Source organism: Poecilia mexicana, unplaced genomic scaffold, assembly GCF_051168715.1.
Source record: "Poecilia mexicana isolate PSO_F unplaced genomic scaffold, ASM5116871v1 scaffold_15, whole genome shotgun sequence".
Classification (NCBI taxonomy): domain Eukaryota; kingdom Metazoa; phylum Chordata; class Actinopteri; order Cyprinodontiformes; family Poeciliidae; genus Poecilia; species Poecilia mexicana.
The window spans coordinates 24,070,476-24,098,327 of NW_028263384.1; the positions used below are offsets into that span (position 1 = coordinate 24,070,476).

The window sequence follows — 27,852 nt, forward strand, 5'->3', positions numbered from 1 at the left end:
TGAAGAAGTTTCCACAGAGACATTGTGGTATGCAATGTTGACGCTGTCCCCTGAAGGCTCATTGGCCCTCCTCAGCGCACTGCACCCTCAGCCTCAGCCCTCTTTGCGTTAACTGGTGAACATTGCCCTTTCATCGCTGTTGACTTGATCCAAAGCAAACACTACACATTATGACAGAAGCAATAGATTTCTAATGTTGTCTAGCCTTTCCCTCCTGAGGCTTAACATGTCTCTCAGAAAGAACATGGAGCACAAGGCCCCTTTTGGGGCAAGATTATGCCCCATCTGAAATTGGTTTATTTAAACATGTTTTCCACAAATCTCAGCATGGAAGAAGAAAGTAAATCCATCATCATAACTTTTTGCAAAAATGTTCTTTTCTTTTCTTTGTTGCAAATCCTACAAATAGAAATAAAATAGAGATTATTTAAAAATGACAAGTTCCAATAATAGACATTTATAAAGAATGTAAACCAATCTTTTTAAAGGTCATATAATGTTTGTGACTCTAAATGAGTTTTATGTAGTTGAACTGAGAGCATAAAGTGACCCACTGGGTTGTGAATGTTGCATACGCAATTGCAGAGTGAGCCCATAAGTAATATGATATAAAGGGAGAACATAAAAAAGAAGAAAATATGTCATCTACCAGATATAAACAAGGTTAACCCAAGTTTAGGAGATGGTGTACATATAGAAAAGTGACAAATAAAAGCCTGCATTTACCAAGAAAATGTCCTTGTATAAGAGAAGCAGAAGCAATGACAAAACCTGAATCTCTTTATCTTTGTAGCAAAATAAATTATTGACAGCAATGACATTCTTGGTCGATTTAGGAAGCGTACCTTAGGATTATCACAACTACTTGCTCCGTCGTTTATGAAATATACAAATATAGAGCTCCAATATGTGCAGAAAAATTGTTGCAATTAAACATATCTACAATAAATATACATTTTTCTGTGAAGCTGTGAAATTTTATATGGAAAATATGGAAAATATTTGACTTTGTTGCAAAAAAAAAAAAAAAAACCTCCAAAACATATCAAACATTTCAGAAAAAAAGCTACCAATTTTAGCATTCTGATTTAGGAGAAAAATCCAGTGACTTGAAAAGTATTTGTCCCTGTTGAGCTTTTTCATTTTTTTCATGTTGTCTTCAAGGGTCATGAATGGTTTTATAGGTCACTGACTCTTGAAAACGTTTTTATTTGGTTTTGAAAGACCAGCTTGGCATGATGGACCCGTGTCATTTTCCTTTTTTTTTCATTTCAAGGCAAAATGTTAAATTGTATTGAGATCCGAGATGTTTGTCATTAAGTTGGCTTTTGTTTCCTGATGAAACATATCAGCACTCATGCTACAAAGCAAGTGCTGTGAAGCACTTCTGATTTGTAGCATAAGTGCTGCAAAACCCTGAGAGAAGGCTCTTACATCATTTCATCTACTTGACCAATGTACTTGATCCAATGTACTTGTACTTGATTGTACTTGGAGATCCATAATTCATCGCTGAATGCCATTTTCATTCAATCATCCACCGTCAATCTTTGTTTCTTTCAATGTTACCATCTTTTCTTCTATTTTAATTGTTCAAAATTGTTTATGCTTGCTTTATCTGTCCCTCAGCTGAGTTCTTATAGACTGCTGCTTCTGTACATTTGTCTTTCATTTCTGTTATTGTGCATATTGCTTGAGTTTTTCAGTCGTAGCGCTTTGAAGTCTTCCTCGGTCTTAGTGTGTTTCCCTTCTCAGATTTTTTTTTCTTTCTTTTTCTGAACTCCAGACACAGCTGATTGGGTGCAGACAGAATCATTTTGGAACATTCAGTGTTGATTTACTTCTTAGAGGGAACTTTAAAGTTATTTCCACAGCTTCAGTTGACAACTCTATTGTCAAAGCCAGTTGGCCAGATGAAACAACTCCTTAAAGATCTTTCTTTCAACTGGAGATTCAGTTAGAGTTTCATGAATAAAATCCAGGCACAAAATCTGGAAGTTCAACTGTTAAATATAACATTTCTGTTTCTGTGACTTATGTTTTTTTCACGAGGTGTGGGTGTCTGATTGCAAGGACCTTTTATATGAAGGGAAAAAAAAACCTAACTCACCATCATTCGATAGGAGTGTTTTTATCTTTTTATTTTATTTTTACCAAAAGTAGTACAACAATTAGTACATTAATGCCACGTTTTGACAGTGAATATTTTTGCTATGTTATGTTCTCTTTGAAAAACAGTAAACATAAAAGAAGCCAACTATTTATTATTTTTAAATATTAACTGACATACAATGTTCTTCAGGGTCAGAAATAGCAGCAGGAATTTAAATTTGGTTAGATCTTTTTCATATTTAAAATAACAATCATAAAATCAGAAGAATTTCCTATGCTCCTCAACTTATGCTTGCAAATTATGTGCTTCCCAGCCCAAACCCACAAGCGACATAACTGCTTCATGCTGATCCATTCTTGACTGGAAAAAACACATATTGTATTATGAAGTATATTTTGCAGTGCAAAATTGTGAGTAGGTGACAATTTTCTATACTATAAGGCAAGACAATTTTACCTGTCTAGCACATTTTTAGTAAGATGGCAGTTCAAAGTGATTTACATGATTAAAAGAAAAATTAAACAACAAACAAATGAAGACACTTAAATCCATTAACTCTCAAAAAATGAGGTATATTAAACGACAGTAGGTATTTGTTGTTCATGAATGTTCTAACACAGTTTAATCTACTAACATCCAATATTTCAGTGTTTCAGTATTCATGCAAACTATGAATATGGCTTCTTTTTTAATGTCATGATGCTTAATATATCAAACTTCTACCAACATTGGAAATATTGTGTTTTATGATAGTTTTGAAGATTGATGTATGCTTGCCAGTGTGTTTTTTTTTTTTTTTTATAAATAGATTGATTTTGTTTGAAACAAGCGTGAATATTTATGTTTCATTATGTTGATATCGCTTTGTAATATACCGAATGTGTGATTTATTTTATTTTTTTTATTTTTTTTTTGTATCGCGTACAGTGTCGCACGTACATGTCTAAGGTCTAACGTTCATCCGTCTCCATGAATTCTGGGTGTTTTGCGCCCTTTCGTCCACGTGAGCCAATATTTGGAGACCGCACTTCCTTAGCAACGAGAGTCTGAACCCGGAAGTGCTTCCGTGTGCTTCAGCTAACTAGCCATGGGCTGTTCTGGGGCACGAAAGAGTAAAAACAAAGTTTATTATGATTAAAAGTATGAGGACAGTTACTGTTCAGATGTTTTATACCCTTGTCTGCTAATTTGAAGGTTAAGAGCCAGTTCTGTCGCTGATATGAGAGGAGGGAGAACTGTAAGTCGGAACAATTTCTTGTGTTAGCAAGCTTTTGGTTAACACGCTAAAGAAAACAACTTGTTAAAGTTTTAATAACTTATTTGTTCATTGTGTATTTTTATCCGTATAACAGACACATAACACACAAAAACGAATGGCAGTATGATAAGGCAAATTGTGTATGTCTGGAAAATATTGTTCGTTGCTCAAAAACTTACGAATAATGTACATTTATACGTAAAAAAATAATGTTTTTCAGATATTATCCATACAAATCATGACAATAAATTGCACGCGACTCATCAAATGCAGATTTAAAACTGCTTTTGGTTGTTAAAAGACCACTGATTGTTTATTACAATGATTTATTCTAAGTAGAATTATAAATACCTGCCTGTTGCTTTGTGGCTTCACTGATACAGTGCTGTATACATTGCTTTGCAAGAAGTTCTTACTGTTTATTTAACCAGTCAAATAATTCCACTTTTAAATTTCGATGTTAATGTGTACATTTCTGGTCCTCTCGCAGGTACGCTATGAAAATGATTTTGTTAAGGCTGCGTGACAGGCAACGATAAGCTTGTGAAGTTATGCTGAGGGTATGGAAAGTTTAATTAATTGTACTGAAGAACAGCAGCCTTCTTCTGTGATGACCAACTCCTGGTACAATCAGGAAGCATGCAGGAGTCAAAAGGCAAAATGTGCTGGTGGATTTGTCCTTGTGCATGCAGGTTAGTCTGGAAAACACTAAAATATGTGTTTTTAAACCACACCTCCACTTTACTTAATTAAGTTCCCATAAGGCATTTCATTTGCAACAAGTAGTTTCAGCCATCACACATTCACACAACCAATTAGACGACGGGAAAGAAAACGTAAAGCTAAAATGAGACAAGGGGGGGGGGGGGGAGACTATTTAGAGATTATAGAATATCTACTGGTTTAGACTACTACAGTTAGTTAAACCTTCTTGTAATCCTATACTTATAAAACCTCTTGCTTAATGAATTATGTCACAGAAATCCTTTCCTTGTGAAGCCTTTATTTACCAGGCAATCACCCTCCAAATAAACATAAAATTCTGCAAGTATCCTGACACACCATTCATTTCTTCATATGTTTTCTCATATTTTAAAGTTGTTAGGAGTTGGCCACATATGTATGATACACTTCACAATGTTTCTAATCTAGCTATTTTCTCTCCTGTTAGATGAATTCAATTTAAATATGCAAAGAAATACAACCAAAAAATAGTTGTTTTTTTTATCAACAAATAGCATTGGGTTTAGGATATTTGCAAATTGATAAATTTAGATTTTTCTTTTATGCAACACAACATCTCAAGTATATCACAGGTAGTTGTGTAATTTTTTAATCACTTGCTTTCAGGAGCAGGTTACCACTCTGAATCTAAGGCAAAGGAATATAAGCATGTGTGTAAAAGAGCCTGCCAGCGGGTAAGTTTACTTTGTAAGTCTTATGTTCCTACACTGGATAAAGACTCACTTGGAACAAAAAGAATCTGTCAGGAGATTGGTGAAATGGCAGAGAATATAGTAGAATTCTTATTGAAAGGCAACGTTAACAAATACAATGTGTAGAATACTATATCTGTTGCATATCGCAGACTTATTCAGTTGATATTAAAACTGTAGCAGCACAGTTATTATTTTCAAACAGAAGAATGTTTTTCCAAATTTGCAATTATCAAGCTACGTTCCAGGTTGCAAAGAGCTTTACAAGTCTAAAGGCAGCCTTTGTGAATGAAGAAATCAGTTGTCAGTGATTCCGAAGTAATAAATCCTTCTTTATTTGTTTGATGGTACTAAATATATTTCTTCAAACTCAACCACAAATGCAACATATTTTCAGCACAATTCCAACATTTGTGTTGGCTGTTCTGTTGAGACGGTTGTGGTGTTCTCACAAGAGTTGTTATTCTCTGTCATTTCAAGATAGTTTTCAAGAATCCACTTCTGTTTAGACTGATTTACATACCATCTATTCACAATACAGACAAGGAGCCAAGTTTCACAGTTTTATTTTGTGACGTAGACGATGTATTTTCGCAACTGTAAATAAGTAGTTTATAGTATTCCTAAAAAGCTTTCTTTGTGGATCATTTTCTTTAGCACTGTTTAACATTTGTGTGCTGCTTCAGAATGGGGTGCTTTAGACACAGGGTACGTTTATGTTTCTCTGAATTCGATGCATTGTGTTTAACCTACATTTATAGAATAATAGAATGCATTGCACCCATTCACCATGATTTGTTCATTGTTTTAATTCAGTCATTATTTTTTCCAGGCTGTAGACCAATTGAGAGCAGGTGCACTTGCAGTGGAAGCTGTGACTGCTGCCCTGGTTGAACTAGAGGTTGGTTGAATAAAAATCATTTCATAATATAAACGAGCTGGTTTGTATGACTTTGACATGCAGTAAGTGACATATAGTTATTTAAAACGACTGCAAGGATATTGTAGATACTTTTTTTTCTTAATCATTGCTTTTATCAAAATAAACACTAGAAAATACCTTAACAAAAGATATTATCTTGCATGCTAGCTGACAAAAAGGATATTTTGACAATTTCATTTTTAGAAGCAGATTATAAATGAGCAAACTCTGTTGGGGTATTATCTTAAATAGTTAGTGACATTCCTTTCTTTAAATGATTTTTCTGCTCTAGATATTGTTTTTTGTTTACTTTCCCCTCGGTTTAATTGCTGTCAGGACTCTCCTTTTACAAATGCTGGCATGGGCTCCAACCTTAATCTGTCTGGGGAAATTGAATGTGATGCAAGCATCATGGACGGGAAGTCGCTTCATTTTGGCGCAGTCGGAGCCATCAGTGGTTAGTTTCTACGCTTAACATATCTATATGTGTTTTGATATCCTCTCCAGTCTCTCACAACAACTGCAGCCGTTCATGCAACAGCATTTATACAGTAATTTTTGCATCTTGAAAACAACTAGTACATTATTTTGCAGTTCATAAATCTGTATTTCCACATCTTGATTTCCCTTAGATTTAAACTCACTTGTACACTTGCAGCATCTTTACTGCATCGTTTTTATGCATGTTCTCTTACTGACTTTTACTTCCTTACATGACTATTCACATCTCTAGACATCTTCCCTTTTTTATTATTTTCCATGCACAAACTTTATTGCATTTTTACAATGATTTTATGGTCAAGTTTCAATTCTTCCGAAAATAGTTTAATCTGAATGGGTGAAGAGAATCTGAAAGATATTCTCTATTGAATTTACCTTTAGATTTTGACTAGGTCATTCAAAAACATGCATATATTCTGTTCTGAACTATTCAATTGTAGCCTCGGCTGCATATTTAGGGTTGTTGTCCTTGTGGAAAAAGAGTTTTCACCTGGGTCTGAAGTAACAGGGTTTCTGTAGGTCTGCTCTTGTATTTAGCTCCATCCATCTTCCCATCAACTCTGACTAGATCTACTCTCTAATTTCTGTTCAACAAAAACATCTCCACAACATGACGCTGCCATCGTCACCATGTATCACTGAGGGGTTTGTTCAGGGAGATGTGCGACCATCATCGTCCGTCACTGTTTTGTTAGTTTGTCATAAAAAGTACTTTAAAGTTTATGCTTGTATTGCAACAAACTCTGGTAAAGGGGGTTTAAATGTTTTGTAAGGCATGTATCTCAATGGATTCATTACACTGTAATGCTCTGCTTAAATGAATGACTTCATTTGTTTTTTTCTTCTCCTCAGGTATAAAAAACCCTGTCTTAGTTGCAAGCTGCCTCTTGACTGAAGCACAGAAAGGGAAGCTCTCAGCAGGCAGAATACCACCCTGGTGACTATCAAGCCTCATGATCAAAGATCGGAACGTTAGCGTTTCCCTCTTGTTAATTCTGCTGTCTTTCTGTAGCTTTTTGGTGGGGCGAGGAGCACATGACTGGGCAGTGGGACATGGAATACCTCCTTGCCCTTCGGAGAAAATGGCAACAAGTGAGTATTGTTGAATTATTTATAAACATTTTTAAAAAATGTGAGAATTTGTATTCGACAGTGAATAAACCAACACACCTTAAACGAAATTAGAAGACTTGCTCTACTTTATACGGATGCAATTGGGGCCACATTATTTTGTCACATCCAGAGTTCAGTTTATCTGCATACAAGAGGAACAAGCGAAAGATGGAGCTAGCAGAGAAAATGGACACAGGACAAAACCAGGCAAAGAAAAGACGACAATCAAGTGAAAACGTGAGTTTTTTTTCTTATCAAAGACAAAAGGGAACATTTGACTAGAAGTGAGTGTCCACACAACTCAACCATTTATCCAGTCATCAAAAAACTCAAGGAGAAATGTTTATTTGCGGTGAAGAAGCTTGAGGATGTCTATGAAAGTCTAGCAAGTTCTAAAACTGTCTCCTAAAGTCTCATTTCCACTCCAGAAATGAACTTATTTGTTGAGTGAAAATAATTTAAATCCCAATCTGCCAGGAGTATGACTACATTTGACTTTAAGCTGCATTTAGCATCACAACTGTAAGATGTGTAAATCTAGCAATTTACTTGTATGTTGCCAGGTCTTTCAGGAAGGAGTACAGAAAGAAACAACTTTCATGTTAAAAGCCCATAGATTTCAAATGGCTGCACTAAAAAGAATCAAATGTGTATAATTTGACTTTAGTGACTGGTAATTTGAAGGGAAATTAGGAAAAAACGGAGCAAGAGATCAATGGGTAGAGTGGTGAGTGATGTGAGCGCTGCTCTGGTCTGTTGTAGTGAAGACACAGCTGAGCAGAAAGGCAACACTGTACCCTGATGTTCTCTTTATTGAACAGTTTAACAATTGTAAAGTAAAATGGTTCATTTCAATAAATTCTCGCACACCGCACATTTTACTGTTGTGGAATTAACAGGATTTAAACGACAGAAAATAATATCTGCCTCTATTCTTTCATTTTATTCCAGTTCTTGTTGTTTTGTTTTATGTTACTTAGTTCTGTTTTATGGATGTTACACTACCTGGTGTAAAGTTTGGTAGCCTGTCAGTATTTACTGAATCATTTAAAACGTTCATTCTCATATGAACTCCCTGCCACTAGAAGCGGCGATAGAAAAGGGTGGGAACGTTTATCTTGGTTCACATGTGAATCTTGTGCAACGTAAATAAACATGTAGCATGCAAACTTCATCGGAATTACTTTTTAATCGTATTTTGGTTTAGTAAACCCACATCATAGTTCACTCACAAAATGTTCAATGCAAAAGAAAACAAATAGCTTTTATGGGCTGCTTGTTTGTTCAAGTGACCAATGATTCAATGATGAATCTTTCTGTCAGATGGCTGTTATTCCAAAGGAAGTGTTTGTTTTTCTTTTCCAAACGCGTGACCTATTGGAAGATTAATATGTGACTATTTGATGCAGTGAAGAAATTATTCTTGGTTTTAAATTTGCAGTTGACATTTAAAAGGAAATTACCAGGTTTAATGTAACAACTTATTAGAAACATGGCCTGGGCTGCCTGTTTTTAATTTTGTGCACAATGTTCTTTTTATGCCTTCCTGACTCGTTGCCAAGCAATAAAATCTTTCCTCTTTTCCTCATTTTAATTCATGGCACAAGAAACACCTGTGTACTGATGGTGTATAGTTAAAAATGTCCAAGGAGTCTAAAACATATTGACATAATTTTTATTTCCCCATGTTTTGGAGCCATCATTTACAGCCATCCGTGAAAGGCATGGATGCTGTATTGCACAATGGTTTTTAATTTTGAAACTGCTGGCTCTGGCCTCGTTTTGGTCTTACAACCCCAGAGAGATGACTGATTCAAGAGAGCAGATGATGGAAGAGAAAAAGCCTCGCACTGTTTTCTTTTCTTGTTTCTTTCCTTTTTATTCCAAGGTTTAGTCAGGGTATTTAGGTTCTGGTGAACGTGAAATTGTGATCACGTGTTAGGATGCCGATTTGCACGTTTCACATCCAGAATTTAATTCATCATCCACTATGGACTGATCGCAAACAAATCACTTCCGACACAAACCGTAATCAGGGAAAGAAAGAGCCAATTTAAATTAGAGCATAACATTTTTATTAAAGACAAAAGGGGAGGAAGAGGATTCAGGAATGCATGCTGTCCTTGCCTATTTTGTAAATATTCAAAGTTTTGTCTTTTGTGGGCTCTGAATGATTCGTTATTTATTTTTTGTTGCCCAAATTTTTAAGGAATTGTCATTTGTGTTCATGTTATTCCATCCACCCGAATAGTTTTTCTTTCCTGGTGTGATGTAGGAAAACGGCTCAGGGTGCCTCGACACAGTCGGAGCTGTTGTGGTGGACTCGGAGGGGAACGTGGCTGCAGCTGTGTCCAGTGGAGGCCTAGCTATGAAACATCCTGGAAGGGTTGGCCAGGTAGGATCACCCTCTTCTATCGTGATGATACATTTATTCTCATAGTGGCTTGTTTTTTAATATATACACTTGTTTCTGTTATCAAAAGTAAGCACACAAAATTGAAATCCAAAACCCTTAATTCGACTTTATTTTTTCTTTATATAAGTAAAATCCACTTGTCCATTTCAAAATATATGTAAGTAAACAGATATAATATATTTTTCCCTAGTTTGATGTTGGCTTTTCTTACAGATCTAGACTTTCATGACTCTCCGTACCTAAGTTTTTGTAATCTTTTGGTGATGATCATAACCAGTATCTTCTGCTTCAACTGAAACATTTGGATTCATTGCTGCTTTTGGTATAATGGACAATTCATAGTTGAATATGACATCCATGGCCTCTGGGGCAGCAAAGCAGAACATTTCCTCCAGTATGACCATTTAACTCGATATGATGGCCTTCTCTATTGTTTTTTTTTTTTTTTTTGGCTAGCAGAGATGCAACGATCAGACCTTTGTGACCCATTTTCTTTCTCCAATTTCATAAAACTCTGATCTCCCAATATATATTTTAACCTATTCTCATTTTCTTTCAAGATCTATGGGTAACAGCAATCAATCTAGATTTCTATAACCTCATAAAAGATTATGTTTAGCTTCTGACTGTGAGGTCACAGCATAAAAGAATGCAAGGATACACTAATTGCTTGTTGCTGTATCTCTAATTCTCAAACAAGATTTCCTCCTGGCAGACATCTAGTATATTTTTTATGTTCCACAGTTACCAAAATTTTACTGATCAATGCGCCTTTGGAAAGCTGAAACACAGCAGCTTGGATATTTCAGCAGACAGCTGTTACCTGTTGTGATCTGTGTTTTTCTGTGTAGTTATTTTGAGATTTTCTGTGTTAGTCCTGTTTCCCTGTGAGTCTCTGTCCTGTCCTCCCTGTTGATTGATCCCAGCTGTGTCAAGTTTCCTGATTACCCTCGTGTATTTAAGTCCACCTGTTGTCTTTGTCCCTTGTCGGTCCTCGTCTATTGTCCTTCCGTCTGTTTCCAGTGCTACCTGTATTTATGAGTTTGCTCCCGATTCTTTATTAAAATGATCATTTTTATCATGACTACCTGGGCTCACCGGCGTCTTTCTCACCTCCAACCACCGCACATCATGACATTACCGCTGAAGTCTTACAGCTTTCTGTTCACCTTTTTTTCTCCCTTTGCTATGTTAGTCTGGCGCTGCCTCAGCCTGATGTAATAACCCAAATAAACTTCTGGTTCCTAATGGATATTGCCTAAATTAATGAGAGTTCCTACTACAAATTAACTTACCAGCACACTAAATGTCTTTGTTTAACATGATTGCAAACGTGTGTACAGTAAATGTTTTACTTTGAGCCAGTTGAAAGTAGTCCTGGCTTTTGCTTTTCTTAATGTAGGACAACTGAAAAATGGCTACAACATGAAACTTGAATGGATAAAGTTAGTAGAGTTGTTTGCCTCAAACTAATTAGCAAACTTTACGCTCATATTCAGCCCTGAGTCTTGGGTCCGCTAATTAGGTTGAAATAATTACTGCAGCTTTCCTTTCTTGTTTTAATGCCAGAGGTAGCATTTAAGAGTTTGTAATAGTTTTCCATTAAAGCTAATTCAGCAAACCCTTTCTTAATTTTCAGTCTCATTTCTCCCTGTTTTTATTCTAGGCTGCTCATTATGGATGTGGCTGCTGGGCTGAAAACGCCTGTAACATGAACTCTTACTCTACAGCAGTGAGTACCTCAGGTATAACCTCTTGTTCCACACAACTTTGCATTTCCTTAGGCGTTTGTGCTAAAACATGCAACAGTGCAGTGGCTCTGTTGTTTACCACTGGCCCGTCTTTTTTGTTTTGGCCAGGATGTGAATGAATAGACAGTGCTTTCCGATGACCTCTAAATTTTCCTGTTGAGAGATTCACATCAGTCACTTCCTGAGCTGATTGAGTCAACATACTCCACCCATAGTTAGCCAGCTGCATGCCAGGTGCATTGCATAGCTGTGTGGATTTTTAGTGACATTTGACATGGGACACCTGCTGTAGATATACTAGGAGAACTGGTGCGAATCAAATACAATAATGGGAAACTCGCTAAGAATAGTTGTCTACATTTAAATGATCATATTTGACTTAACCTTCATGTGGGATATTTTTATTGGGGCTTAAATTTCTGTTTATGTGAAAAATCATGTCATTTTATTTTAATATGACCCACATATAGGTCTTTATCTATTAAAGTGGCTATTTACCACATATGGCTATTTGCATATGTCTGCAAAATATATTAAGTAGGTATCATTAATGGTCCTAATCTGAAACTTGTACTCAGCATGGTGAAGGCATAGCCCTTTCTCCCCTTGGAGCGGTTGATTTGTGCAGATGTAAACACAGCAGACCAGCTATGCATTGCATTGTTGGATACAGTAGAGTAAACAAACTAATAAACAAAGCTGTGTGTCTTTTTCGCAAAACATGAAACCAAATACAGCCTTCAAGAGATCCAATCAAAACCATTCAGTATGCTACTCAGTCTTTCAACGGGACAGTGACTCTAGCTTGAGGTACAATGAAACGGGCAGATGTGTTTGAAAGACTTAGTTAATTTCCAGACATAAATCTTGTTAATCATTGATGGAAAAACCTAAAATCTGATGTTCACAGCCACTCTCTCTGGTCTGATTACGCTTGAACTATTTCGTGATATTGAACAACTCTGTCCTTAGATGTGCAAAGCCGGTAGAGAGAGACCCTGCTAAGTTTTAGGGAATTGCAGAGAAAAGTGGTTTTACAAGGTGTTGACTCAAGGGGACTGTAACTTACACATAATTTACCTTCCACTTCAGAAATATGTGCTATTTTGTTTCGTTTATCAGACGGAATTTAAATAAAATGCAGGTTTTATTTGTGGTGATAAAATGACAAAATGGGGCAAACGTTGCATTGAATCTCTGTAAACTAAGCCCTGCCTCTCTTTGGCTTAAGGTAACAGCTTTTTATCTAAATAGGTCCTCTCCAGTCAAGAAAAATCCACCATCCAGAGAACAATCTTCCTTCTTTTGAGTAGATTATTGCATTTTGAGCAGCTGAAAGTCTGCTTTCCTTTTAGTCTTAGAAACCAAGTCAATGCAATCTGGTTTTAAATTAAGGCTGTATTCTTTTAAGATGTGTAGATGTCTCCAGCATAGCTTCTGGGGAACATTAGAAGCCTTTTGATGTGGATCTGTAGCCTAATGCGTCTCAGTGCAGATGAGCTGAGTTGATCAGACAGGCTTCAGCTTGAGCTCTGTGTACTTGAACCTCTAATACGTCCTGAATTATGCACAGAGCTGACTTGATGGTGTGATCCACTGCAATTATTTGGTTGTTTTAAAGTAATAAACAAGAATCTCTCCAAACTTGCTGGCAGATCATGGTCATTTTCTTAAATATGGTTGGTATATTACTCTCGAAGTGATCAAACAGGATGACAGATGCTCTCTACCTGCAGGTTAGAGGTGGTAGTTTTCTATGCATTTCAGCTGATTGCCGTGTACCTGTTGCATCTGAGCAGGCTGTTAGTAAAGGTTGGTCTGTTATCTCAGCAGATCAAGTGCGTATGCCTCCTCCCTGTGTGTATTTTCGCTTCACCCTGTCTTACTATATTGTGGCTTCTTTGCTTTGATGTAACCAACACAAAGCCAGTCTTACGGGTTTGAAAAGCACAATGTGGGTTCCAGCTCAACACCTGTTTTTCATTTCCTAACTTGAAAGCCGTTTCCATCAAAAGAAACAGAAAAACAATATTTTTTAATTTGACACAAGGAGCGTGAACCTTACCCTTCATGTCACCCCTTTTTTTCACTTCACAAAGAGCCACACGCAATTCTCCCTCCACCACCACCTCTTCCTACTCCCCCTCTTCCCTTTTTCCGATTTAGTCAGATTTGTAATATGTGGCTCATCTGGGTCATAGTTTTATTACTTCATCTGGTCTTGGCTTTGCTGTGGTCACTGAGGCATCAGCTTAGAAACAGATTTCATCTGCAATTACTAGCTCATTCATTTATTTATTTATTTATTTTTGTGTTGCAAGTCTCAATTTTATATCCAGCTCTTCGTGCCACATTGATAATCTCTGGTTCCTTTCCTCTGCGAGGCTCTTTGGTAAGCTGCAGAGTCGATGGCGAGAGAAGCCCTCTCCCTTGCTTTAGCAAGAGCTGGAAATCCCTCCAGGCACTTGGCCTGCATAGTTACTAACCTGCATTTTGTTCTGTTGTAGTTACCTGGAGGTTTATGGGAGCTTTAATTCGTATTTACAGAAACAATGAGGCTGTATTATTCCTCAGCCTTTATATGAGTTTTCACAAGCGCTCTGTCGTCAAATGGGTTTTATTTTAACTTTCAGATTCCTGTTCATTTTTCTGTTGTAATCATATGCTTTACTTTTCACAGATTTTCAGTGATGGAGTCAAAAATGTCTTAATTTTCCCTTAACACATCACTTGTTGTTGGTTAATAACATTAAATTGAAAAAAAAAAAAAGATTTAGTAGTAGTGATTGTGCAGCTCACTACATGCTTTATATATTTCCTGCTTAGCCCTACAACGGTTCTTTCATCTTAAGTCTTTAATTAAAATTATTTCCAGCTAGATATTAAAGTAAGTGCGAGAGTGACCGGATTTTTTTTTCTGGTTCTATGGTAGAAAGTTATGCCCATTCCTCACATATTGGTTCAAACAGCAAACCAGCTGGCTGAATGAAAAAACATTTTTTGCATACGAGAAAAGCAAAAATATTACTTCTTCAACAATATATATTAAGAAATATTTAAAAGTTTCAGTAATACATTAGCTTGCGGTCTGCTTGGTCCGTTTTGTTTTTCGGTTACTCAAGTGATGTACCATTGTAAAAATGAAGTAAATAGTTCACTCATCATGTCTACTTTGGAAAGCTTTGGGGGACAATAGAATAATCTGGGATGACTATGGTAGAAAATATTTGTATTCAACAACTTTATGTGTCTTAAAACTTTTGTTGAGTTGACTGCCAGGATCTGTTGAATAGCCTGTTTCTTTCATCAGTGTGATGATGGCAGAGACATATTCCAGGATGACGATGCCAAGATTCGTTTTGCTTTTCTGTCTTTTTTTTTTAAGTGGTTAAGGGAAGACGAGACAGTATTTAAGTGCATGACTAGTGTACCACAGACTCCAGACAATGATCCCATTGAAAAATCTTTTGGATGCTCTGGAGATTGACTTTAGGTTGCAATCCGACTCTCCCATCCCTAATTAGACCAACTGGAAAACAAATAGAAAAATGCTGTGACTTTGCATAATGCTCAGATTTTTAACCAGGGATGATTTTAATGGCTAGATAATGTACAGACACCACATGACAATTTATCACAATAGGTCTTCAACTTGAAAATGTCAAAAAAGTGTTTTTTTTGTTTGTTTGTTTGATTTTTAGAATTTTTTTGTTGTGCCAACCTTTTGGCGTAATTTTGACTGGACTGCTCCTTTTGGCAAAATTAGAGTTAGGTTAGCTGACTTTATGGTAAACTACTCTCAATCCTAAAAGAGCCCATTCGCTATCTGTTTGGTCACTGGACAACATTGAATTCTAGTTGAACTGAACTTAACCTTCAATTGGAATGAAAATGATAAACCAAGCACCAAGACTGCAGCTTTCTGGATTAAAATAAAAAAATCTAAACAATGGTGCCAATGTTCAGAAACATTTTAAGGTACCCCAATGCAGCTTTGGATACTTTTTCACAGCTAAAAGAGTTATTGTGTTTAATTATTTGTGAAAGATTTCAAATTTAAGAACCAGTTGCCATTCTAGAGATTTCGAGGTTCATATTTCGAATTATGAAAACTACAAGAGAGCACGCCTGCGGTTCAGGTGAAGACCGCACAACCCATATCTTCCCCGCCTCTCACGACCTGCTTTCCTGTAGCTTCATGATCAAATAAAAAAGCCACTAGAGCCAAATAAATCCTTTATGCACATAAAAAAATACAAGAAATTAGAAGTCTGAAAAAGGCTACAATATTGAGATAAAGAATGTGGAGAATTGTGTTTGATTTCTAATTGCTGCACTTGGAAATTCAAACCTAACCTTAAAGCCTCAGAGTTAATTTGACTTAAAAGCCATATACCTATTCCATATGTTAGAATTTTGTTGAAATACTTTAGTAACTCCATCACCAAGTATAACTCATTATATGGAGTAATTAGACAAAGACTGATGTTTTAGCACCCTTATTTCTCTTCATTGTGATGATTTTTTGCTAACCGCTAATAAGATTAGACCAGCATAAAAACTGTTTTTAAAAACGGAAATGTGGACTTAATGAAAAGTATGCTTAACACTTGCTTAATTTCAAAAGCTATTTTTAATCTGACAAACGAGACTCATCAGTATATATATATTCAAAAAATTTTTTAAAGAAGACTGTAGTCTAAATCTGTGACAACTCAAAGTGTTAACCACGTTTGGTTTTCGCTGTGTGTGTTTTGTCAGGGTGTGGCGAGCATCTGATTCGCACCATGCTGGCTCGGGAATGCTCCGCTGCCATGCAATCTGAAGATGCCCACCAAGCGCTGCTGGAGGCTATGCAAAACAAGTTCATCAGTGAGTCACCCGCTTGTGCCTTGATGACCACTATTTTCCAAACACACACATACACACGCACACACACACATTTTCTGCAAGACAATGCTGCGTTTTTGACAAACGCATTGAGGGAATTAAACAAGCAGATGTTCCTCCCCGTGAAGAATGAGTGAACCACCAGAAACGTTTAAAAAAAGAATCAAAAGAGACAACTTTTAACGTTTTATTGTTAAATAGTAAACTGATGTCCCACACATCACAGACGACGGCCGCAGAAGATTTAAGAAGACATGCACGTTTTGTTGCGTGCTTATTTGAAGGTGTAATTTTGCTGAGTTCCCTGAGGTGGCCAGTTTTAGAGATCCTCGTTAAGTGTGTTTGCTGTGCAGTGAATGACCAGTCTGTGCTAGAACAGAGGAAACAAAGAAAACACAAGTGGATACATGTGGTGGTTTCAGCCTTGTTCTGGCCTCTGAAAGTCCATCTATGTCTGGCTCTGTGATGTATTTGTTTTCCAACACTGAGGTCAGTTTGAAGTTATTTCATGTTTCTGTCTCAATTCACATCAGGTTTAAACACAGCTCCATAAATCTTTATGGCAGTGCGACTTAATCAAAGCTACGTGATGGGCTAAAATCGACTAAACGTCTTTGAAGCCATATACATCAGATTTTATATGTTAAGACAGTAAAAATGTCAAACTTGTTTCACTAATTATTAGGGCCATAATTAGCCTTTTTTCTCTCTCTCTACAGTTTGGAAAGTTTGGAAGGTAGGGAGGAATTCAGTCCGGAAAGACGGTTCACCCTGGCTCTGCCTCTATCAACTTTTCACTTTTCACTAACATGGAAAGTACATCAGTTCTTCTGTTTATTCTTTGTGACTGTCAAAGAACCATACAGACAGGTCCCACAATAATTGCATTCATTCCAATTGATACTAGTTATCAAACAGAAGCCCTGACCCATGAGTACTTTCTATTTCAGAGAAAAGTAAGGACTTAATGGCACCAGGAGCTCCTTTTAGGAGAGAATCACATCTAATGCGATTTGATAGATCTTAGCATGAACAAAAGCACATGTAGTTGGTCACAGTCAATAGCTTTGTCTAGGAGAAAAAGGTTAAACACTAAAAGGCAAGAGTATCACCTGTAGAAGGAGAATGTGAAGTTGTCTCCAGATCTTGGATCAAATCAGAGTCGGCAGTTCTCCCAGTGCATTTATATGTTAAAATAACCCTTTTTGAGCTTTGCTCATTTTTTTTTAAACACACTGCTGTTACTTTGAAGACAACTCTTACAAGGTAAATTCTGGGTGTTTGTGTGCCCTGCGACCAAAACCGAAAATTACTGAGCCATTGTTTAGCAAGTAGAAGTGACAAACACATACCAGCATTCTGTTTCCCAGCCCAAACTGAGACTTTAGAGCCAAGGGAACATCATAAGAAGGAGACAAACGTTTTTGAAAGACACAAAAAGAGCACTGAAGAGCAGACAAAATATTTTCATCAAATAAAACATTTGGCCCTGTTTTTTTTTTTTTTTTTTTCTTTTTTCTTTTTTTTACTTTTCTTGCTCCTGTTTTAAGACATGTCAAGTTATGCAGCAGTTGTTTGTAGTCTGTTCCTTTTACACACCAGGCTTTTTTGAATTTATTTGCACCACACCAAGATCAGCACAACTCATTCAGATTTGCAGTTTCATCATGCAACAAATTAGGTGCTTCTTTTTTCCTATTTGTTTTTTAATGTGAGGTGGGATAACTATTTTCCCTGTTAATTTTGTTGTTATTATCGCGCATATTACCTGTCATTATCCCTTTCATTTTGGCCACATGAAGGCAGTGAAATATTTTTATTTAGCAGACTGCTAAAGAGGATAATTGCATCAGAAGAGAATAATCATTTCCAGTTGTTTAACTTGGCTAAAAAAAAAAAAAAAAACAGCAAATAACTCAACGGGGAAGAAAGGTTTTCAATAAATCCCTTTCATTTGATTAAAGGGACTGGGGTATGTGTAGTCCACACCAAGCTTTCAATAATTGTTTCAAAAAGTCAGGCAGAAAAAATATGCCTCTGAAGTTCAATACTCCTGGATTTAACCCAATGCTAGGGGCACATTTAGGACTGATGGTTCAAGGAAATCTTTTCAAGTTTAAAGCTTATTTACATTTTGTGGTAGTTATGATTTAATAAAAGCGAGTCCTTTCTGAACACGAGAGCCGCTTAACGTATCAATGTCAGCCTATGATTTGTCTGGTTAATAGCTTTTTTACTACGTTTACTACTAGCAGCCACATAAAGTCGTTTATGCACTGAAACTTACTGATATCTTCAAACCGTTCCAGAATAAAGGGTTTTCTGTGAAAATAGAACACAATAAAACTGGTAAGTCTCTTTACTTTCAGTTGATTAGATCACTGATACCCAACGTTGCAGTCAGGACCCTACTTCTGGTCAACAAGTATAGGGTCTTGAAATCCTCTACAGAAATTAAACTAAGCAACAAAAAGTGGTGACGCATATTTACGTTTTAATATTTGAGGAAATCAAACTGGCTGCTGGCCATCGAGACTGTTTGTGTTATTATACATCAATTATATACCCACTGCACAGTTTAGGCATTAGATCAATCTGCTATTGTCTTGTATCCTTTTTTTTTTTTGTTTGTTTGTTTCTTTGTTTGTGTATGTCTTTCTAAATTATTTTGATTGAAAGAGATGCCCTGTGGTCACAGATAAATGTTCTGGCCCTTTACGTTTTTAGGCTCACCGTTTCTGGCCAGTGAAGATCGTGTTCTGGGTGGAGTTATTGTCTTGAGATGCTGCAGATGTGTGGAAGCACAGCCATCTCCAAATATTCAAGCCGCAATGGGTAAAGCATTAATATTTGCATCTCTGTGCACAGATCCGTTCCTCTAACACCAGTTCTGACTGTATATATATATATATATATATATATAAATTAACGATTGGTTGAATGAGTAAAAGTGGGAGGAGATGCCGCGGCTTTCCTCGCTGGTGGTCTGGGGTTTAACTTGTGCAGTCAGGCTCTGGTTTCACCCCCTTCATCTCAGATTCAAACTCAGACCTCCCACTTTGGAATCAACTGCTAATCTTTGCACAAGTGGCTCCTTCTGAGAACTGCTCAGTTTGACTGTTTGTGTTCGTGGATCCGGTTTCTCTACCTGCAGCTTTGAGACAGAATCGTCTCTTTCTGCTGGGCTGAGATTGTAAGATCAAAATCAGGCTGAAATGTTTCCAAAGTTGTGACCATTTCTCACTACTTTGGCACTTGGCAAAATGTAATGTTTACTGGTTTTCTCCATTGTTGACTGCGTGGTGTCTTTTATGGCTGTTTATTTTTGTGTTTTTATTATATAACGCACTTTGAACTGCCTTGTTGCTGAAATGTGCTCTATAAATAAACTTGATTGGTTGACTTCATAACTGTTGACGTAGGAATTAACAGCATGTCACGTTCTTCACATTAGAACGGTAAAATGGTCCATTATCACAGATTTGCTTCTAAACTTCTGTGTCTTTGTGTGACATGTTGTAGGGCTTTTAGATTACGTACATTTTGTATGCTAAAAGATGCCTTATGTTATTTATTCTGGATAAACTTAGCCCTGTTTTATGTTTTTATTGTTCACTCCACAGTGGAGTTCCTGTGGAGTCACACCACAGAGAGCATGTGTGTTGGCTACATGTCTGCCCAGGACAGCAAAGCAAAGGTGAGCTTTTGAATTGCCTGATAATGTAAAATATATTAATATTAGTATATAGAGTAATATATTTAACAACACTTGTCCTACATCAGAATTTTACAGATTAGAAAAAAAATATTTAAAAAAATAGCTTTATGTCAGTAATATTACATTATAAAAGCCAAATAACTCCTGTGTTACAATTTGTTAATGTAAAAGAAAAAACAGACAAACTCCTCAATTATTCTGTAGTGCAAGCTGTGTTTGTTAATATTCCTGACATGCTCTTATTCTTTCCTTCATTATATGTGAACTTTATGCTGCAACTTAGTAATATCTTCGGAAAACCTTCATCCTCACCCAAGTGTTTTGTTACTAGTAGGGATGCACCAATTAAAGTTTTGTGGCAGATTTCTGATACTGATTTTAATTTATTCAGATTTTGCTTTAAAAACTACAGCCACCATGCTTGTCTCTTTAGCCTGCTTTCAGTGAAGGGTGGTCAGTTATTTATAGTAGGAGGTAACGTCACTCTCAGTATGTGATAGTGGAGTCATAGCTCCACAATCTGCTTAACAGAAAACAGTACCTTAAAACTGATACATGCATTCACTGAATAGTACCATTAAACTTAAAGTTTTATTGCTTATAGACATTTTAGCAAAATTTTATGGCTTCTAAGAGCATTAGGGCTTTCTGATACAGTCTTCTGCATGATCTCTGTATCACAGTCTGGATCATATTTCTAAGTGTTTGCTTTCTGTGTGCTGTCCCGCCTTCCTCAGCTGTACCTTTCTCTTCCTCGTGGTTTGACTTTCTCTGATCACAGCCTTTAGGGTTTGAACGTATCCTAAAGGTTACTGAAACTCATCCATCAGTGTAATTTCCTGCAAATCTCTATAAATGTGCATGATGCCTAATATATTTGTCTGAGTGAACAAGCAGGCTTCTTCAGAATCACAATACATCAAACAAGGTACTTTAAAAAAAATAAAGCACGCTTATTTCATTATAAATTCATGATTTGCATTTGAGTAGCCTCCAAACTATTCACATTCAGCAGTAAAAAGTTACTTGCGTAAAGTGCAGCTTTAGGAGTCAGCCATCTCTGAATCTCCTGGGGCCCGGGTGTCCACTTCCTCTTCAGGGACCAGTGGTGATTTTGATATTGGAGAGCGCAGCCAGGATCACAGCTGCTCCACCAAACCTCACACTGCCTCTGCTGGAGGGCGACTGTGGGATTCGAGCTGTGCCTCTTGTGTTATGCCATCTGCACACCAGAGCAGCTGGCTTTTCTGTCCGTCATGCTCCTTCATCGGGTGCAAAACAAGATTTCCCTCGCTGAACCCCAGCTGGGACCAGAGATGTTTTCTGCTCAGTGCCTACATACGTTCATTAAAGGGGTACCATGGTGAACAGCATCTGTTTTCTCTCTCCCGTCAGATGAAGTTCAAATAGCAAGAGATAGGAACTTTAAAGCGTTCAGACTGCAGTCCCAGCTGCTGTGGTCTGCTATAGAGGCCCACGAAGTGCCACCTGCATGGCCATGACCTTGATGGTAAATCTGTGGGAATCTTCAAACTTGGAGAAGAGGAGAAGCAGAAGTAGTTTGGAACAAAGGGTGCCAGTGTTGTGCTAAGTCCTTGTTTAAAACAAAATGAAGTTTAAAATAACAAAACTCTTGCAAAACATGTATTTCTCACACCATGTTTTCATGCACAGTTTTCTGAGCTCAGATATTCACTGCCTTGGCTGTGAATCTTCAAACATTCCTTCCATTCCTATTAGCTGACCATTTCTGCCCAGCCAGAGTTCATCTTTCTCTGATTAAATGTGATAAAACATGAAAGGTGCTTTTACACAGCAGCGTGAGTATTTGGTAAAGAGGTCACTGGGTTTCTGGTGTCTTTTGAATTGTTTTTCTTCAGATAGCTTAGTGTTTGTAGAAAACCAGACAAAACAACACTGTATATAGGGGGCATTTCTGACCTGAAAAATACCACTAGCCAGTTGTGATTGAACAGATATTTTACCATGACTAACAAAATAAAAAAAAAGGCTAAATTTGACTCTTCTTTTAGTAACAGACTTCACACTAAAGAGTGTTTTCAATGTAGTCTTTAAACACTTAATATGGTGGGTTTACTGGTAGGACAAAAGAGTGAACGTTTTGGTTTCTGACCAAACATTTTCTGGTCAAGGCCAATCTGGTGCATATTTTCTCAACATCTCTGCTAAGAATGTTGATTTAGCATGGATTGTCAGACACTTGTACGGTCGTGTTATATTTTTCCCATTTATATCAGATATCTGTTAAACATTTAGTCGTTCTCTTGTCTCTCCACTTTTCACTGTGGAATAACGAGTGTTTTCATGAGGAAGAGCATCTGGTTTTATTCAAATATTCACCTGAATTTACCCTGAATTCAATCAAATGATGTTTTGCAAATCTACAAACCATTGGTTTAGACTGAATTTTGTTTTCTGATCACCTCGGTTGAATAAAGACAAAGAATGACAACAGTAAAACCTCACACAGAGCTTTGTTTTCTCCTCTTTTACATCTTAACCACTATAAAGATTTTCTTCTTCAATTGTGTAAAGCCAGAGAAAATCAAAAAAGCATGCACGCTTTTCTGGATATTATTTATTTTATATCTTTAAAAAAAAAAAACAAAAAAAAAACTTTTTTTTTTTATTATTCATCTTTCAATGAGTTAAAAGTTAAAATAGCATATGATTGTCTTTGTAGTTATTCTAAGAGGGAAAAAATCTGAAAACCACAACAAAAAAACAAGAGCTTGGTCATAGAGCTACATTTATCCTTTCGTGTACACTGTGGTGTTAATGTGTGGCTTCTGTAACTCTTAAACACATTTATGTCAACAAAGAATGTTGTTTTTCTTAAACATTTGAACAATGAGCTGTCCTGTTCATGCTATATTTTGACACAGCTGCTGCCCTGTCATGTGGTTACTTTGGTCACCGAGTAACAAGTTGTAAACAGGTTTGCATGCCTTCTTTCTTTCCTACTTCATTTTGCTTCTTTTTTGAAGCTATTTTTTTTTTTTTATACAGAAGTTTTGCATGTTTCTTAAACAGAAATTCTCTGTTGGTCAATAGCAGTGGTGGCTCGTGAAGGAAATGTTAACATTGGCACCACTGACAATCCTAAAAACCATATTCTAGCATATTTACACTTTCTCCTTTTTAAATGGGGCTTGAGCGTGTTGTTTATGACAGATATGATACAACAGCCTCAAGTATGCTACACAGACTTTTTAAGTTTGTCGACAGTTATTTTCCAGACATGTCATTTGGCCCTAAAGTCATTTTGGGCTTTTGATTCCCATGAAATCAACATTTCATGCACATCCATTTGTTGTATTCCCAATTTCTTTGCACTCTGCGGTACCAGGTGACCCCTCATTTTATATACGGTGGTGCCATTTTCAAGGCTGGCTTCCAAAGGCTAGCAGTGTATCAGACAGAGCTTTTTAAAGCAGGTTTTGTGATATTAATATGTGTTGAAATGCCCTCCTTAATGCAAGTAAAAGCAAGAGAGTTGGTCTGTTTAGGCATTTTTGTGCTCGAAGCTGTTTTCAGAGCTTAAATGAAAATCAGACTTGTCCCAGACATGTTGCAGCGGTGCTGCCTGTATAAATGCATAATGTGCAACATTTACTCAACATTTCCTGCATTTTTTTTCCCCAGCTAAGAACAAAGCCCTAAAAATCAGTATTTTGGGTATTACTAGCCAAAACAAGCCATTAGAGAAGCATTTTATATTTGCTTGACATACATGTTAATCTCCTTTTATGAAGTGTAAAGCCTCCCCTTTATCCTCATTGGATGTTTGTATAAAACAGTTTTCCTCACTTGTTTGGCTATAAACTCCAGATTGTTGCTGCTCAGTAATGCTGCCCTTTCTATCTTATAAAATTAACATCCCCCTTCTTTTCTTGTATTTTCAGATTCTGTATCTTGAGGTGTTTACGTCAGACTAGCGTCATTATTTGACCCTGTTGCTTTTAACAGGACACAAGCCTCACATGTATTGGTGTAAATATATTATAGGTTTAAACTGTCTTTGTCAGCCTTATGAATTCAAGCAGCCAGTTAACTGTGCCCTGTGGGGATTTTCAGTGGAGTATTTGGTGTGAAAACTGTTTTGCACTGGTCACAAACATCAAAAGGAAAACATTTAGTTTAAGTTGATCATGACTCATTCGAGGACCCCCCACCCCCCATCGAACAGTTCAAATGAGACCTTCCTTTAACCTCATTTTCACAAGATGAAGGGAAGAAGATGAACTCAGAGGCGCGTACGAGGCATAATGGCCCCCTGAGAGTATTGCCATGTGTGGTTGACCTTGTCTGGCTGCTGTCCCATTGTAGTGACAGTTGCCCTCGGGCTGCTCAGGGGAATAGTCTGAGCCGACACCAAACAGCACCAGTCGATTCTTGCATCTGGATGAGTTATGTGGGACCAGCTCAGTGGCCTGACTCATCAGTTGGATTTTCTCCTCCCCCAAGAGGAAAGGAGTCAGCGTTAGCCTTTCTGCCAAGAGAAAGGAAGGAGGATGACAGCCATTAATGGCACATGGGGGGGGGGGGGGGTCGATGACCTGTGATCCCCAGATGGAAGTATCACTCATGCCTTCACAGCTGTGTTTGCGACTTTCTTACAACTTTTCGGTCAGTTCAAATTGAAAAAATACAAACATGATGATGCTGACTGAATATCTTCAGGGGATCTAATCACACATGGCAAGTTACTGAAACGCTTCCAACAAATAAAATAAATGCAAATTTGTATTCTCTGGACATTAATAAACAGTCCAAAATTCTTTAAATTAACCAGTTAAATGAAGTAGTTATAGCTTTTTAAATCTACCGGTGTGTCTCTGTAATGTGCACATTTTGAGGTGATTATCTTTCTCTTTCCTGTGTGATTTTTTTTTTTAATTTCAAGTACTATCCAAATGAGATGATTATTTGCTATAATTGTCTTTGTTAGTAATATATTTTCTCAGTTTCTTTCTGGCCCAGCTTGGTAAAATAAGGTTGCTAAGTACAACTCTTCACTGTTGGGAAAATTAACATGTAATTTTTATTTTATTTTTTAATTTTTACAACTGACAATGACCTGCTAAATTACTCATAACACTGCTAAAGACAGCCACATAGTTTGATTTGGACACACACTGCCTACTTGAAGCTCATGGATTTACATGGTTGGAGCAAACTGGTAACATACTTCTCTGTGGCAAACAGTGACAAGCAGAACCAGTGGACTAGATGTTTATATCTCCCAGTGTTTGAGTTGAAGTTTCCATGTTTGAGCCTCATTGCTTTTTGTGTGTTGTGATTTACTGATTGTTCACCCATTTGAAGAGTTTCCAGAGAAAGTTGGCTCAAAAACAATCACTGGAATAGGTTTTACCAGTGGTGTGTTTTAGAGGCTTCACCCTTCCACCTCACCTGAACCAAATGACTGAATTCCCTCATCAGCAGGTCATTCAGCTCTGCAGAGGGCTGCTAATGAGCCATTCATTTGGTTCAGGTGTGTTGGAGAAAGGAGGCATCTAAAGTCACTCGCGTGGGCTGGAGTTTGGCACCTTTACGTTCAACCAAATTAGAAATGAAGCCTGGTGTGAGTCACTCTGTTTTTTAATGTTTTTTTTTTTTTTTTTACTTGTGCTTAAAATATACTGGGGCTTTTAAAAGTGTTTTTTTATTTGTTGTTGCCTGCAGACTCACATATCCAGATTGCCTCCTGGAACGGTTCCTGGCCAGTCTTTGGCCATCGAGGGAGGGGTGTGTCGGCTGATGGGCATGGTGGATTGAACCGCTTTCCCTCCTCTCTCTCTCTTCTTCGGGGCTTCCTTAGCAATACTCCTATACGAACTCAGACAATGCACATACAGGCACTCACACATACCCCCCAACTTCCCACAACCTTTGCGATGCCAGAGATAATAAGCTTTCATTGTTTGAACAGGTGTTCAGGAAGAAGTGATGAGCGATAGCTACTACTTAGTGCACTTATAGGACTTCCCTTTGCCGTTGCCGGCCTCCAGTATGCATTCTATGCCAGTTTACCCTCCAAGCTCTCCAGTGTCACCTGGAATAAACTTGATGCATCATTACATTGATGTACCATTACTTTTCTTTGATACTTCTTGTTTCCCCCCAGCTAATTAATACCTCCCTGCATTTTGTACAAAAGCTATAATCTAGGGAAACAGGGTGGATGCTATATTGTGTTGCAGAAGAGATGTGACTATTTTCACATTTTTTATGAATTTCAAATCTGTGATATTTTTTGCTTGTTTTCAAACAACAATGTATGGAATATGTAAAAGTGCACCTTTTGAACTGTCTGCTACTCAAGATTTTTGCTTGCAATAATTTAGAGCCTTGGATTTTTAACAATAGTAAAAAAAAATGCATTAGTTTGTTATGTAACCACCTGTACTGTTAAGACTCCAGCATTATTTAAAATGTAGCATAACGCTTATTTTCTATCATTTCAGGCATTGAATGTTTTGCTTCCTTTATAAAATGTGCATACATAAATACTGCATGTCTAGAATGAGAGCTACTTTCTCTTACCCTGTAGTTACAGAGTCGATCTATAAGGAGGAAGCCGAGCACTTCCAGAGTGACGACTGTTACTTATCATTTATAAATCACATTTTATTTTTCCGCAGTCCCACTGGCAAAGAGGCTGTATTTTCCTGCTGGAAGAATCCAGCTAAAACAAATGTCTATGTCAGGCCCATGAAATGGGGCTGTTGAATTGTACTTGAAAAGGGTGACTGTCTGAACAGTCACCCTTTTCCCCAACTACATTGGGGACAATGGGGTTAGCTGATGTGCTTATTTTACTTTATTACTTAGTAACATGAAAAAACTCCTGTTGATTTCTATATAGAAATTATATTGAATTGTATAAGCTTTGCAAACCATATATGTGCAAAAATCTGCAGTGCTGAGAAACTGAATAAAATCTACCTTGCTACACTTTTGTCTGTGTTTTAACACCCCAATATGAAATGAGTTTTTCCAACTGTGTCCATCAAACAATCAATCATTTCCCGCTTAATCCAGGGCCGGGTCATAGGGGCAAAAGGCTGTTTTTTTCTGTACGTAAAGTGTGTTTTAAAGTTACTTGCTTGATTTAAAACCCAATAGAAATATTTAGTGGGATTTATTTATGTTTTCATTCAAGATTTTTGGGCTTTCTGGCTTTAAAACATGATGAAATATGGCGTTTTAAAGAAAAAAGGAGTTTGAGTAGCTGCTATGTGATGTAATAACCCTACATAATTAGCTGCTTTAAATATTGATAAGTCCTGCAGATCAGTTCAGAACTGATGCAACTAAATTGTTTACTTTTTGGACAGCAGTCAGTGTGGAGCTCACCACAATGAAAAAACATGATCTGACAATTGGCCTACAATGTAACTGGAAAACAAATCAGTAAAAAGGATTGTAAATAAAAAAAAGTGCAATAACCTGGCATGAATAAATGCGCACCTACTAGCTGGATGAACAGTTTTTGATGTAATTTCTACATTTTATTTTCTTCACTATTAGTTTTGGTGAATCTGATTAATCTGGAACAAAGATCTGCTGTACTTGAAGAAGACAGTATTTATACATTTTAATAAAAACATGCTTCAACAAAGTATTACCGTAGTTTCATTCAAAAGTTTTGGGCTCTATGCCTTTAAAACATTAAGCCAGAAAGCCCCAAAATTTTCAGATCTGATT

General features: G+C 37.0%; 1 protein-coding gene across 2 annotated transcripts; it reads left to right on the top strand.

Annotated features, from left to right (window-relative positions):
• Positions 1–2,918: 2,918 nt before the first annotated feature.
• On the top strand, positions 2,919–27,099 carry tasp1 (taspase, threonine aspartase, 1). Of its 2 annotated transcripts, none has more exons than XM_088012962.1 (14): positions 2,919–3,350; positions 3,862–4,063; positions 4,722–4,789; positions 5,640–5,708; positions 6,066–6,186; positions 7,083–7,167; positions 7,243–7,322; positions 7,474–7,580; positions 9,619–9,738; positions 11,426–11,504; positions 16,272–16,382; positions 19,128–19,235; positions 20,024–20,097; positions 21,218–22,604. In XM_088012962.1, exons 2-14 carry the CDS (start codon positions 3,934–3,936, stop codon positions 21,413–21,415), a joined length of 1,350 nt encoding a protein of 449 aa, XP_087869088.1. In that variant the 5' UTR covers positions 2,919–3,350; positions 3,862–3,933; the 3' UTR covers positions 21,416–22,604. The 2 variants fall into 2 exon arrangements, with proteins under 2 accessions (XP_087869088.1, XP_014839530.1); XM_014984044.2 differs by lacking the exon at positions 21,218–22,604 and adding an exon at positions 25,828–27,099 and having other exon boundaries at positions 2,930–3,350.
• The last annotated feature ends 753 nt before the right edge of the window (positions 27,100–27,852 follow it).